The following is a 14,335-nucleotide window of genomic DNA, read 5'->3' on the forward strand; positions in this document are numbered from 1 at the left end:
TACAGTGTTCTAACGGAGACTTCTTGTGTCAAGCTTGTGCCCATCAGCTCAGGTCCTCTCACCAGGCGCTGACAAGAACAACCCGACTCTGTCCATGCTACTCTTCCATCAGCTGTTTGCACACACTGTGGAGAGCCCCTGAGGCACTTTCTCCAGGCTGAGGAGCCCCAGCTGTCTCAGCACTCATCTCCCCACCACAGTGTGACATTTACTCCAAGCCCCTAACCTACCTAGCACCATGTACTGTGGCATTTTCTCCACCCAAAATGTTTGATCACTGCTTTTCAGGCCAGTTTTCTGGGGGAGTCACTAGAGTGCCTTCACATTCAATAACCCTTAATTTATCTTCCCCTCTGTTTTTCCTGTTGGTTTCAGGACCCCTGTGAGCTTGTAGTATCCTCAGCCCAAAAGGCACAGAAGTCACATGTCCACCCCATGAAGAGCCACCTCCTGCGCTGTGCTTTCATGTAACACTCCCCCAGTTCATTGCTGTCTACAAAAAGGACAAACTATTCCCTTCTCCACTCAAATTCTTCTTTATAAAACTGCTATCCTATCTGCTTTCAATTGTTCTTCCTATTTTTTCCAAGCCATAAGTCAAGGAAATCATTCCTCATATGGAAAACTGTTCTACAATATTGATTCCCTTTCTTGTTCTTTTTGTGCTGGTCTTGTGCTGCTTTGCCGGATGAGGCCAGGAGATTTGACTCATGCTGTATAAAAGATGGAAGTGCTCCAGACATTTATGTAATGGGACTAAGTGGTCTTCTGTTTTGCTCTATTCTTAATTTGTACTGATTCCTAATATTTAATTGCCTTTCTGCCCACGAAACGACACCAGAACTAATGCTGTCATTAAAGTATTACAAATAAGATCCCATTTCAGAGATGCTTAGACTGTATAGACATAAGGTTAGGATTGCTTTTTTCCACATGTAGTACTGTAACTGTATCAGTACTAAATTTTGTCCTTTTATTCACTGATTTTTCATGCTACATGTGCTTAACATTGTCACTCAACTTGTCTGCTCTTTTCCACAATACTTAGATAAAATAGTGAAGAGCAAGGACAAGCATGTCCCACAAGTCATGTAGCACCCCATGAGTGACTTTCAGTGTGAAATCTGACCCCTTTTCACTGTCTTTTAACCAGTTTCTTAACCTCCACGGACTCCTCATCCCATGGTGATTTCATTTCCTTAAGAAGCTTTAACTGAAGACCTTCTCAAAGATCTTATGGAAATGTAAGCAGGTTATATTCATCCACGTTTCTTACCTATGCACTGAGTCCTTCAAAAACCTTCCTAAGGCACAATTTTCTTTTGGGGAAAAAAATAAAAAAGAAAATAAAAAAGTATAAATTTTTCCATGTTGTCTTCTGCTCCTTTGGACACTTTCCTGGTTTTGTTTTTACTACAGTTTCAGCCAGCTCCTGTTGTATGGCTGACAGAGCTGTTCAGTCCTCTGGAAAGTTTTTAAAGGTTGACCTTGTATTTGTCACCTTTCAAGCTTTTGTATTTAGGACAGTTCCCAACTGTTACCCCAGTTTATAATCCAGATTTTTTCATATTATGAGGGCCTGTAGCACTCCGTGGAGAATATCCCTGCCTTGGTGACTTGATCTTCTGTTCATTTTGGTGCTTAACTATATTCCTGCTGGTGCTTCATCCCAACACAGATGCTGTAGTTCAACACAGGTGTCAGGACACAGCTGGCAGAGGGCTGCCTGCACCAGGCAGGCAGTGGTAAACTCATTGCTTTATGTTTTTTGTGACATTTTGTGATCCCTGTGGCAGGCTGTGTCACCTGGTCTGGCAGCAGTGATGTCCTGGGTCCCTTTGGAGCCTTCATTCTGGTTTCACAGACACTGTCCAGCTGAGGAGCGGGACAGAGGAAATGAACTTGCCAGAAGGTTCATACAAATAGCTGGATTTTTTTATTATCAATGTAATCACTTTGGCAAACTAGTTTCTACAGTCAAAAGAAACTTATAACTCTGTTTCTAATACATCAGGTGCATACCCTAGAAATGAAGTACCAAATAATTTCCTTTCTTAATAGTGCATTTTTAGTGAAAGGCTTTAATTTTGTATGTACACAGATAACGAAAGTTTTGCACAGGTAGTATTTTTGCACAGAACGGGAAGCCCAAATTTTAATATTTACACAGGACAGGAAGATGAAAGGGTTCAGAGAATTTGTTTTTACCAGCTCAAATGGGAGATTTTGAGAAGGAAATTTTGTTTGTTGATATGATGTAAATTCTATAAGGGCTTGGTTCTGTCTTTCTACTTCATGTGTGTGCTTTCAAATCTTTCAAATGACTGAGGAAAACAGAAATTACTGAGAAACATCCAAGAACCTTCAACATGTTGTTTGACTGGACATCAATGCAGGACACATTTAAGCTACAGTAAGAGTGCTGCACAGTAAAATTTCCTACCTTTGAACATACTTTAAAGTACAGAAGTGGAAAAAAAAATCAAAAAAAACAAAACAGCAACTTGAATTTACATTCAAAATCAAATTTGTGTAAAAAGTTTTACAAAGGTGTTTTTCTGGAATTCCTCTGCAAGAGCTATAGCAGGCATGAGCAGGCAAGAACGAACACAACCTAACAGAAAATGAACTATAAACATTCAAGTATCACTGGAAATGTCCTGATTCTGTCTGTCTGCCTCACAGAACACAAAGATCATCCTCCTGATGGCTTCGTTACAGGTGAGGAGAGAGGTGTTGCTCAATGCAAAGAAGAGATACAGAATCAGGACCATAACAAGCAGCATTTACAAAGTCAATTAATCTCTTGGAGGTTGTTCAGGGCTAGATTTTTAGAGATAAATAAAAGCTGTTAGAAACTAACAGCAGGGGCATTGCTCAACCCATCAGGTGCTAAAAATTTTGTAGGTCTTCAGAAATCTGTCCCCATGCACACTTTCCTCATTTAACAAGGGAAAAAAGCAGGGCAATCACTTTTCAATGGTGGTGAATTCATTGAGCCAGACTTTGGGAAACTGCAGGGAGTTGGAGATTAGCACCTGCTCCTTCAGAAGCTGACAACTTAAGCCAGTCCCTGGTGGTGTTTATTTCCTAGTGTGAACCCTGTGTTTCTGAACAGAGCACATGGATGTCATTCTGCCTGCTCCTCACTCCTGTGAAAACCCTGTGGATGCCAAGAGGTGTGCTGCTCTGCTCAGCTGAACTCCAGAGGAGTGGAAATGGTGATGGGTGGTACATGGCTCTTGGAGCTGAGCCCTACAGCTCATGTTCACTCTTGTGAGCATTGGCCATGAGGTAGGACTGTCAGCATATGCCCTGCTCCAGTTTTATTAGCAGCATGTTGCCTGGCAGTATTAGGTTAATGGTTGGACTCAGTGATCTTAGAGGTATTTTCCAACCTTAATGGCTTTATGTTTCTATGTTCTGAAATCCCGTGATTCCCTGTGAACAATATTAAAAGTGGGGATTTACAGGGAATCTGCCAGAAATGCACTCTTATCATGCAGAGCTGTGTAATGGATTCTATTTCCTTGGTGGGTGATGAAGCAGAAGAAGATTAATGCTGTTGACAGTAGAACAAGTCCAATGCAAAAAAAAGCTGCAAGTATCAGGCTGGCTTCTCCAGGACTCAAAGTTTTGCCAAAAAAATTGCCCACTCTGTTGTCATAATCTGTTAAAAGAGAGTTGTTAATGAGAAATCTGCGCATGAATCTGAAGAGTTTTAAATGGCATTTTAAAACATCCTTACCCTTTGCAGTGGTTCCATTTGTTGCATTTGTCATATTGTATGCTCCAGTTGTGTGTCCTCCTTCTGAAGGAACTTCCCACTTTCGTCTCTCTTCTCAGAGAGAAAAAAAACCACATAGTTAAGTTGAAAGCCTTAATAAATATTTTTTTCTCTTTTGAAAAACAGGAGTTGACTTTATGGCATTATTTCTATCTTGTTGATCTGAACAGAACAGCTATGATTAGATCATCACAGCTGTTCCTCTGGCCAGCTCTATGGGCAACATCCCCTTTCTCTGCAGGCATCTCTGTTACTCCACTACTTACTGTAGTGATGGCACAAGGAGTATCTTTTAAACTGAAAGGGGGTAGATTTAGATGGGCTATAAGGAGCACATTTTTTATGATGAGGTTGGTGAGGCATTGGTACATGTTGCCCAGAGAAGCTGTGGATCCATCCATCCATCCATCCCTGGCACTGTTTAAGGCCAGGCTGGATGAGACCTTGAACAACCTAGTCTAGTGGAAGGTGTCCCTGCACATGCCAGAGGGGTTGGAACTAGATGATCTTTAAGGCCTCTTCCAACCCAAATCATTCCATTATTCAGTTAATTTGAAATCTCACAGCCTATATGTATATGTGGAATCAAATAAATTCATCATATCCAAGGAAGGAGTATTTTGGCTACATTTGGCATCTACGTTTGTCATCTACATTTGTCATAGTGCTGCTACAGGGTTATAGGTATGAGGTGTGCCTACTGGCACTGTTTCACCTCTTACAGATGAGTGTAGCCAGCACAGTGGGGACCTAGGTGGGAGATGCTGGATCCAGATGTTTAGTGAAGTTATGTGATGTGGAGAGGATCACAAAACTTTTGGCTTCACTCACATGTGTTGGAAGAGACAAGCACCACTCAAGAAGTTTTGCAACTTTTCTAAGTCAAGAGATCACCTATTTCTTGGACAAGATGAACAACCATTTTCTGGAGCTCCTTTTACCCTAGCTGGTGTCTGGCTGTGCAGGGAGGAGCCCAAACAGCTCTGCAAGTCATCAGAAGTCACAGGAAGGAACCAGCACCATGCCAGCCTGCTGACCCTCCTGCACAGTGTGGCGAAAAAGGCTGAAAAACAGTTTTGCAGATGTTTTCTGCACCACCTTTAAATGACAAATGGTCCCTAGGCTGCCACTGTCTCAGAAGGGTACTTGTGAAGCACCGACTGCTTTCAAATTGCAGTGAAGTGCACCAAAGATTTCTGTCTTTGCCATGTCACTAGGGGTGTTTGTCCTGTCTTCTATCACTGCTAACTGGCCATGGCAGTGCAGGTGCTTCACACCAGTGCACAGGTGGGTTCTCTTCCTTTCATCCCTGCCTTCCATCTAATTGTGCTGCAATACCACCTCTGAGTCCTAGGATGTTTCTGACACTGCACCTGATTTATTGATGGTGTAGGTTGTCTCCATGCCAGCATGGATGTGATCAGCCACATGACAGTGCAGAAGCCACGTTCCAGGGTTTTCTGCTACAAGTTCAACTGTCTGGAAAGTCCCAGGGAAAAGGTCATATACATCTCCTCTGTGGTCCTTATCTGTCTGTGGCAAAGCAAAACCAGAATTGTGAGAGTCATGCCTCAGATACTCCCCCACAGGCACTGAAATACTCCAGTTGGACTTCCAGTTCCTTAAGGTAGATCAAATGCTTCTTGTACATTTCTAGTGAGCAGCATCCAGAGAAACTGAGGTCTGTGGACACCTCTCATTTAATCCATTATATAACAACAGCAGACCCCTCCTGACAATTCCAGCTGTTGATTGAGCAAAGGTGTTTCTTTGAAAGACAGATTTTTCAGGTAGTCCTGCTAGTAGCAAACTGTCACACCATAAAACCATACTCTAACCCGGCGTAACTCTAATTTCCTCCCTGTATCTTACACCTATAGTAATTACATATTTTAATTCACCTAAGCATGTCCTCTATTAGAGTAATAGATTTGCAAGGATCTCATTCATTTTGTATTTCCTTCAAATGCAAAACCCCCACCAACCTCAGCAGCAGCCCAGGGTGCCCAAGTGACAAAACCTGGCTGGAAATACGGAATTGTTTTGTTTATTTTTCTCATGCATTTCCCATCACACTACAAAAGTTTTACTTTGATTTATTTTACCCACCTTGAAGATGAAGGTCTGTGCATGGAAGTGAACTGTGTGGATATCCACTTCATTGCCCATTCCTATCAAATACCAGTTTGTCCTATCTCCTTCGTTCATCGTTAGACCCAAGAGACTGTTGTAAATCTTCCCATTGATTGCTGGAAGAATGACAATATAGGAATATTAATAACTGGCCATGGTGTGGGTGATTATAACCTCTACTTCAGGCACCCTGTGCACTTTCAGAGGAGAAGGAGTGCTCAGGCAGAGAGGGGACAGGCATGTGTGATCAGGACCATTGCTGTCTATAGTGACCATTGCCACTGCAGGGAGACAGTCATGCTTTTGTTTCAGTTTCCAAATTGTGTGAGTATACGTCAGCAAACATTTTTCTGTCTTACAGAGTATCAAACTGTTTTTTGCTGGTTGAGATTGAACTCCTGAACAAACTGGATTTATGCTGAGAAGCTACATGGAAAAGGGGGGAATATAATTGTTGCCTAAAATGGGTACCAGCTATAGAAAGAAGAGTTTGCTTTGCCAGGGCTGTGTGTGTCCTAGTCCATTCTATTCTGCCCGGTTCCTGGACTGGCTGCAAATACAGCCACAGTTTTAAACTATGCTCCTAAAAAACAAGCCTTGGAGGAACAAGCCTCCCAAATGACAAGAGAATTCTGGCAGCGTAGCCTCTTCCCAAGAATGTAAGAGTAAACTATTTTGTAAGAAAAATATCTTGGCTGGGCCTTATGAGATCTTTTTGTTTCCAGCACTGCAGTTTATGAAGGTGTCACGTGGTTGGGTAACTGCAGGCTAAGTCCAATGTCTTCACAAAAGGACTGTGAAAAGTAAACCTCTTTCCTCTTGGCTGCTGCTACTGCTGAGTCCTACATACCGTGCTTGCTGTTGCCTTCTACAAAGTTCTCAGTGGAATTAAAATCATCAGGATTCTTATGAAGGTATGTTTCAATATTTTCTTTCAAATACCAGGATTCATCTTCATCGAACACCATAAACAGGAGAGTAAATTCACGGTCGATGTCTTTCCTTAGACCTCTTTCATCTAAAGTTCCTTTTCTGCAAACTACAAGAGGCCCAATCAGACCACTGTATGTGTCCTGAAATAAAATAAATATATGCATTACAGATTTTCAGTTCATCCAGTTATGAAATAGATGCAGATTAACTGAAGATTAAATTGCTTTTTCCTAGCAGACAAGGAAAAAATCTGTCTGATTAAAAACTTCTTTCTCTGGTAATTTACCGAAGCAATGGTCTCCAGTGGTCCCTTTCAACCTTACTCATTTTGTGATTCTGTGATTTTGGGTAATGTTTTGTCTTTACTCCAAATCCCTTCAACTCTTCATTTCTTTAAGGAGGAAATCACATTACTGTGGTGTATGCCTTAGGATTTCTGTAGATTAAATTACCCAGGAGTGTGCAACTGTTAGTAAAGAGGACAAAGCATCCAGCTCAGTAAATGGTTTCTCTAGCCTGTGGTCCTCTCCCAGCTGAGAAGCAGGTTCCTTTCAGGAACATTACACAAGGCACAACATGTCAGCCAAAGCAATGCAAGCTTTAATGACCATTTCTTGGTTACCTTAACAAAATTTGCTGTTGAATAATAAACCCAAGTGATACAATTTGGATCTGTTTTGCCAGGACCAGATCGTTCTGGGACGTTCCACCTGTAGGTATTTATTTCCCCTGAAACAGAGAGAGAACAGTTTTTCCTTAAGCAGATAAGTATTTAAGAGGCTTTGAACAGTATCTAACTCAGACCTCTTACCCTCCTCATCAAAAAACTGTCTGCATCAAAACTACCTGTGGAAGCATGCAGCAATGGGATAGGGATATGATTTTGCCTTCCAGGAGGTCATTGAGGTTCCAGTGGTGTAAATGAAGGCAGATTGCTTTGGAAAACAAGAGCTGCAAATGATACTGAAGAAAGAGGCACGCTACAGACAGAAGTTTACAGATAGGACTCTTCATCTTTCCCCTTGGCAAAACTTGTAGTAATTCAATGATGTTGGTTGCTGATCTGAAGGTCAGCTGAGGCATTGAGCCTCAGAAAATGTTTCTTGGACCTTCTCAATTGAAAAGGGCAAAAAGAAGTGGCAGCTGCCACTAGGATTTTCCAGAGGGTGCTGCAGACATGTGTCAGCTGGGGGCCCAGATAGGAGAGCTGAATATGCATCAACTTGATGTCTGGGAGCAGCATGGGGGGTTCTTTCCTCTTCCAGATAAGCCCCTGCTCCACAGCAATTACCAGAGAACATCTGTCCCATCCCAAATGTCATCATCTCTGCCACATCCTCCCTGAGCAGAAATTCCCTGACCTCTGATTTTAAAAAAATGACAACAAATGGATGAGGAAATGATCTGTTTGGGTGAGGATCATTTCTCTACACTGAACACAAACATCTGTGTTCAGGTGAACTGCCTATGGTGTGTTTCCCTGCTTCGTTTTTTTGCTGGTACTGCAGGAAAGGGTAGGAGACCAAGATGTGGTCAACGCCTTGCCCTTTTAAGTGATGGAGAAATGCTGAACCAAGAAATCTCTGTCCCAAAAGTCTTCCAGGGTGACAACAGCCAAGAGCATCGTGAGACATGCTGTGAATCAGGTGAAAACCAGGAAATCACAGAACTGTGGTTTTAGTACAGCTACAACCCAACAGCTGCCAATAGCTGTGGGCATCTAGGCAAGGACAAATTTCAAGCTTAAAGGGTTGGGAAGTGTTGAAAACAAAAGTTTTGTGTCACTGTTCATGCATCATGCAACAGTGTGCTTTATTGTACAGCAGTAACTACAAAAACAAAAAAATGCTGGCTCCCAACTCTCATACAATATGAGATGGGTCTCATTTAAGTATTGCATTATCATTTACTCTTACAGGATCAGCACCATGTCATGGAGACAATAAGTCCATGTCATGGAGACACAGGCCAGGGAAGTGTTTGTCATCCACCTACATCTAACCTACATGCCATCGCCTCTTTTTAGAGAGCATGATCTGAGAAGGGAGGCTGGTCATGGTCCTCCACTCCTTCTTTGTCTTTTCCTCCTCACCTCAGGATGTTTGGAGGCTGTAGATGGAAAAAATTTCCACACTACTTAAAAGCTGACACACTTCAGAAGGCATTGAAGATCCATCTTTGAAGTGCAAATAAGGCATAACCCCTGAAAAGAGCAAAAAACATGCGGAAAAGGGATGTTTTCTCCCTTTTTTTCCTCTGAGTAAGTGGAAGAATGGACAGGGAAAGAACAAAGCTGTGGCAGATGAGAGCTGGTTTTGCATAAGCTGCTATGGATATGTTCTCTGCATCTATTTACCATGCCCCCCACAGTTCCTTTATGACCTGGCAATGCTCTCGGGAGTGTTTGTCAGGATGCAAATCTGTCTGAGTGATTTAGGATTTAATAGAATTAGACAGTCTTTGGCAAGTTTGGGGTAAGCAGTCCAGCCTGGCCTAGGAAGACAGACGGTGAGGATTTCCAGATGATGGTGGTGGGGACTGAGGTGCACAGAAATTTTTCTTGTTTTCAGCGATTTGTTTTCTATGTTAACTGCTTTTTCCAAACTCTCTAAGGAAAAGTCTGTCCTTAGACCTTGCTGAAGAATGCTTTTGGCATACTTTCAAACACCATCCCTCATCTCATTCATCCCAAGCCTGCTCCCATGTGGACACAGGAGACATGACAGTAGTGTTCCTGTTTTTACACCTACACCACCGGCCTAACAGCATCAACAACATCATGGAGCAAATAACAAAACAAGGGAATTGTATATAAATCAGTTCCTCTTTTTTCCCCCTCCCCCATGTATCAACCTCAGGTATACATTCATCAAACTCCAGCAAGGCAGATGCTGGCTCATATTTAGACATGAGTGTCTGGGTGTTTGTACTGTACTGACACAGCTGCTCACAGGAAAGAAATTCCAGCTTGCAAAAAGCTTTATTACATAAAATTTTCTTTTCATTTATTTTCACACTGAAGTTCACAAATACTATGAAAAAAATTGCATGGGTGTTGGAAAAGCCAAGGTGTGTATGCTTTGGATTGACTGCAATGCCTGGGTTTGACTTCCTACTAGAACATAGATCAAACCAAAAAAATTGACATTCATAAAGTTTAACTAGAATTTTTCTATATGAAAAGCTATTTTCCACTGTTTCCCTCACAAGAAACTGAGGCATGTTTGGTATACTTTCCCAAAGTGACATGACAGCCACATTTTGCATTTTATGTGTGACTCTGAATGCAAATGCCAGAGAGAGAGAGAGGCAAAGTTAATATTAACATCTGCAATTCTTACCTCTGAATTTGAAAGTTTTGAAAATATTTTTAGAGTGTCAGTCTGGAGACAAATGCAGCACTGGCTCACATTTCTCCTGTCATGATTATGGGCCTACTTCTTTCTCTTCTGGAGTTTGCCCAGAGATATTGCATTCCTGTTTCTACCCCTGATAGGAATGGAGGCTCATTCTCTGCCCAGACATGTGCACTTGATGAAGAACTTACATGAATAAAAACTCAGAATTGTAGCTGAATAAACATCGAGCATATTATGCCCGGGAGAACATATAACTATGGGCAAGTTTGGAAAGCAGGGTTATCCTTCATGTGCTAAAATGCTTTTATATACAGCCTTTGTAACTCAAAGAAAAGAAGGCAGGGGGAAAAAAAGGGAGCCTTACCAGGGAGGGTAATTGGTGTCTCAGGCTGTTCTTCACAACCCACTTCTTCTATACCATGTGCACTTATCGAGTAAGGCCTGCTGGCTTTGTTCTTAAATACAATCAGGACAGAGTCACCGACCTCAGCATGGAGTAATGGCCCTAAATTCAAACAGAAGATGCAAGTGATTAATGCTGCTTTTCTGAATTCGACAAACTTTCAGTAGCCTGGCCTAGGAGTAGAGTCAAGGTCTCTATCAAAACCATGTGGCTTTTCTATTCTAACAGGAAACTCATCAAAATTGTTTTATCTCAGCTGATTAAAATCTCCATATGTATAAATAATCTCTTTTCAGTCAATTAAGAGAATTGTTCTCTCTGAAGACAGGTCTTTGGACAGGAACTTTGTTTTTTAAGGAAAATTCCTGAGGATATTTTGAATCTTTCGAAATTTTATTTCTCAAGCTGGTAATTCCTGAATTTTTTCCTTTTTGTGTTTTGTTGTTTTTGTTTTTTTTAACTCTTGTCCTTCAGAAAAGGAAATGGGAATATATTATATGGGAATATAGAAGGTTATCCCAAGGGAACAACATGAAACTGTATTGGGGAGGCTTGGTTTCAAGCCTCAATATTAGGAAAAGGTTCTTGACCCTGACAGTGGTTGGGCACTGGAACAGGCTCCCCAGGGAAGCGGTCACAGCACCAACCTGGCAGAGTTCAGGAAGTGTTTACTCTCAGGAACATGGAATGATCTTGTTCAGGGCCAGGAGTTGGACTTCAGTGATCTTCCAACTCAAAATATTCTATGATTCTATGACTATTTCATGACCAGTTGTTTCCCGCTTTTCACCCCATAAAAAACATGAGCTGATGATTAATTTTTGATGGATAAAATTATGCCTTGCCCAAGTACAAACACAAAATCTATCTCCTTAATATTGTCTTAATCTGTTTACAAGAATCTCTCCCATGTTACAAGCTCTGAAGCTAAGGTGAATCCTGGAACTGCCATTATAACACTCCTTAGGACACTCTTATTGATGTCCAAGAATGAATTCTTTAACTTGGAAAGGATCTTTATGCTCAGCAATTACATAAATTACATAAATAGTGTGTAAAATCACTGATACCTGAAATAGGCATCAGTGTTCCTCATTTTCCATCTTTAAAAAGCTAGAAAACATCTTAGTTTTTGGAAAGCAATCCTCTTGCTGACCACAGGCTTGGTCTGTGAGGCATGAGAGTTACTTGCCCAGGATTTCCAAGTGTTCCTCCTCTTCTGTCCTCACTTTGCGCTGTGTGAAGTTGCCACTTGTGTACTCCCTGTAAACCACCTTCTTGTATTTTGAACCGATCAGGTCCTCTGCTTGGCTCAGAAAAACATGCCCATAGCTGCAAAATGAAAAGACAATAAAAGCACTAAAGCGTACACATCTGAAAGCTGGTAACTGTTGTGTTATTCACAGTAGGTTTAATGAGAACATACAGCTTGGTCCAACGTGCTGATGGATGTGAAGGCCCTGAGAGATGCAAGAGGTTTTAAATAGCAAACAGCAAGGCTGATAATCCTCACTGAATGCATACCCTCTTCAAACAGGTAAAGCTGAGGATAATTTGCACTCTTCAAGAATTTTGGGAACACAGATCTTTCACCAGAGCTGTCAGAGCTGAGGTAAAGTGTGAGACGAGAGTGGTTTCAGCTGCCCTCTCCAGCTGCACCGTTCACTCCAATAAAAGATACTGCCTGTCCCAGGAAACCTGAATCCTCTTATCTTGATGGCTGCTTTTGCTGTCTTGGCAATTAGTCAGCCATGGGAAGATGACAAACAGAACTTGACCTTCGAAAACGAATGCCAGCATCTGAGATAAGAGGGAGCTGCGTTACTGCACAGGTTGGATGCTTTCCCAGCATGTGACGATAAAGGGAGAAATCTATTTTCCCTTCTGCACCTGGAAGACTATGCTTTCCAGGTTTACCCTCAGTTTGTTGCTGCTCCCATGGGATCCCAGAGGGCTGACTTGCCGGCAGAGGACACTCACAACCCGCTGTGCAGCTGAGTGTTCACCTTTCTTCTGGGAGCAGCTGTCTCCTGGCAGCTCATCTCCAAGGTGCCCCTGGCAGGGGAGTTGCAAGACTGGATCACAATATGCTAAATAAAACAAAAAAACTGCCCCAGGGATGCTGCTTACTGTGTAGTGAGCTATATGTGCAACTGCAGCCTTTGACAGTACAGGAGTTTATGTTTTCTTTAAACTCACATCATCACCTGTGGCTCTTCAGGTACATGTATTTTTTACAGACTCCTCTTCCTCTCTACATGGAGCAGTTTCCTAGATGCTTTTCTAAGATTTATTTTTGACATGTGTTCCTTTTTGCTTTCACCAAAGTGTCCTCAGAGACCAGTCTACGCAATATGATCTGGAATGCGTGTTTTTTTTTCACAAGTTTTTTGTTTCTTAACACATTACAGTGATTCACTTGCAGGGTTACTTATGTTCTGATCTTTTCAGGGGATCTAGGGGCTACCATGCTGCAGTAAAACAGGCTCAGCACCCCTTTCATGCATCTGCATTTCCTACAGGAGCTCACATCTGGAACAGGTGCCTGACTTTCTCCTGTATGAAAACCAGAACTCTGGGATGGCAAGGCTGAGGAGAGTAAGGGAGAGGAGGGGATTGGTGGGCATCACTGTAAGGTTGAGCCAGGACTGGAACACAAACTTGGAAGCCTTCTTGAATTCAACAGCATTATGAGACACTCTGAAATGAAAGCATCTGAAACTGGTGCCCATGAACTAGTCTACTCTGAGAGGCAGTGACTTTGCAAATATGTTTTCTCATATTAAGTTCCGCAAAGAATTCCTCCTAAAAAATGCAAGGCTGGCATCATGAAATGGTGCTTCAAAGTTTCCCCTCCACTTTAAGCGTGTCCTGTACCCTCAACTGTTTTTTGGGTTGGGTACCTTTCCTCATAGCTGCTGATGTTGTAAATCTTGGGTGCTGAGCTCTTATTTGAGGCATAGTCCCACTCGACTTCCTCTGCAGCAATGTAGTAGAGCCTCATGGCTCCACGCTGCTGCTGGGCTCGGCTGGTGTTGCGGCAGCTGCTGACCTCATAGAGATGTTTCATCCCACCAACAAAGTGATCAAAAGTCCTGCAAACCACTTTGAATGTGCCTGGAAAGAAAAGGGCATGACATTTAAGCAGTTAGAAAACACAATAAGCAGCTTGGCAAATTAGGTGCTGTGTACACCTCTGATTTGTCCTCAGACAATCCTTATGTCTGTGCTGTATGGAAAGTCAAGCAAGGGGATGTTCAAACAGAATGATAAAATATTCTAGGCTGGAAAAGATCTCCAAGATTATCAAGCCAGCCATTAATCCAGCACTTCCAAGTCTCCCACTAAACCGTGTCCCTAAATGCCATATCCAAAATCTTCTAAACACACCCAGAGGTGATGACTCCACCACTTCCTGGTCAGTCTGTTCCAATGAACTAAAACTCCCTGATGCAACCTGAGGTTATTTCCTCTTTTCCTGTCACTTGTTACTTCTTGGGAGAGGAGACTAACACCAGGGTAGTTATAGAGAGTGAGAACATCCCCCCTGAGCCTCCTTTTCTTCAGGTTAAACCCTCCCTCAGCCATTTCTCACCAGACTTGTGCCCCAGAGCCTTCCCCAGCTCCGCTGCCCTTCTCTGGACACGCTCCAGCCCCTCAATGTCTTCCTTGCACTGAGGGGCCCAGAACTGAGCACAGCATTTGAGGTGTGGCCTCAGC

At 42.4% G+C, this 14,335-nt stretch overlaps 1 protein-coding gene across 1 annotated transcript in view; it reads right to left on the bottom strand.

Moving 5' to 3' along the window:
• Positions 1–1,916: 1,916 nt before the first annotated feature.
• HEPHL1 (hephaestin like 1) overlaps positions 1,917–14,335 on the bottom strand; it is a 34,273-nt gene continuing 21,854 nt past the window's right edge. Inside the window, exons 12-20 of the mRNA XM_023920819.2 lie at positions 13,519–13,732; positions 11,808–11,947; positions 10,577–10,717; positions 7,476–7,582; positions 6,771–6,993; positions 5,897–6,036; positions 5,159–5,320; positions 3,749–3,827; positions 1,917–3,670 (exon numbers count right to left, since the gene is read on the bottom strand). Coding sequence (XP_023776587.1) covers positions 3,468–3,670; positions 3,749–3,827; positions 5,159–5,320; positions 5,897–6,036; positions 6,771–6,993; positions 7,476–7,582; positions 10,577–10,717; positions 11,808–11,947; positions 13,519–13,732 — 1,409 coding nt within the window. The 3' untranslated portion in view covers positions 1,917–3,467. The remainder of the gene's footprint in view (positions 3,671–3,748; positions 3,828–5,158; positions 5,321–5,896; positions 6,037–6,770; positions 6,994–7,475; positions 7,583–10,576; positions 10,718–11,807; positions 11,948–13,518; positions 13,733–14,335) is intronic.

The sequence above is a fragment of the Cyanistes caeruleus genome, chromosome 3 (genome assembly GCF_971803275.1).
Source record: "Cyanistes caeruleus chromosome 3, bCyaCae1.hap1.1, whole genome shotgun sequence".
In the NCBI taxonomy this organism is placed as follows: domain Eukaryota; kingdom Metazoa; phylum Chordata; class Aves; order Passeriformes; family Paridae; genus Cyanistes; species Cyanistes caeruleus.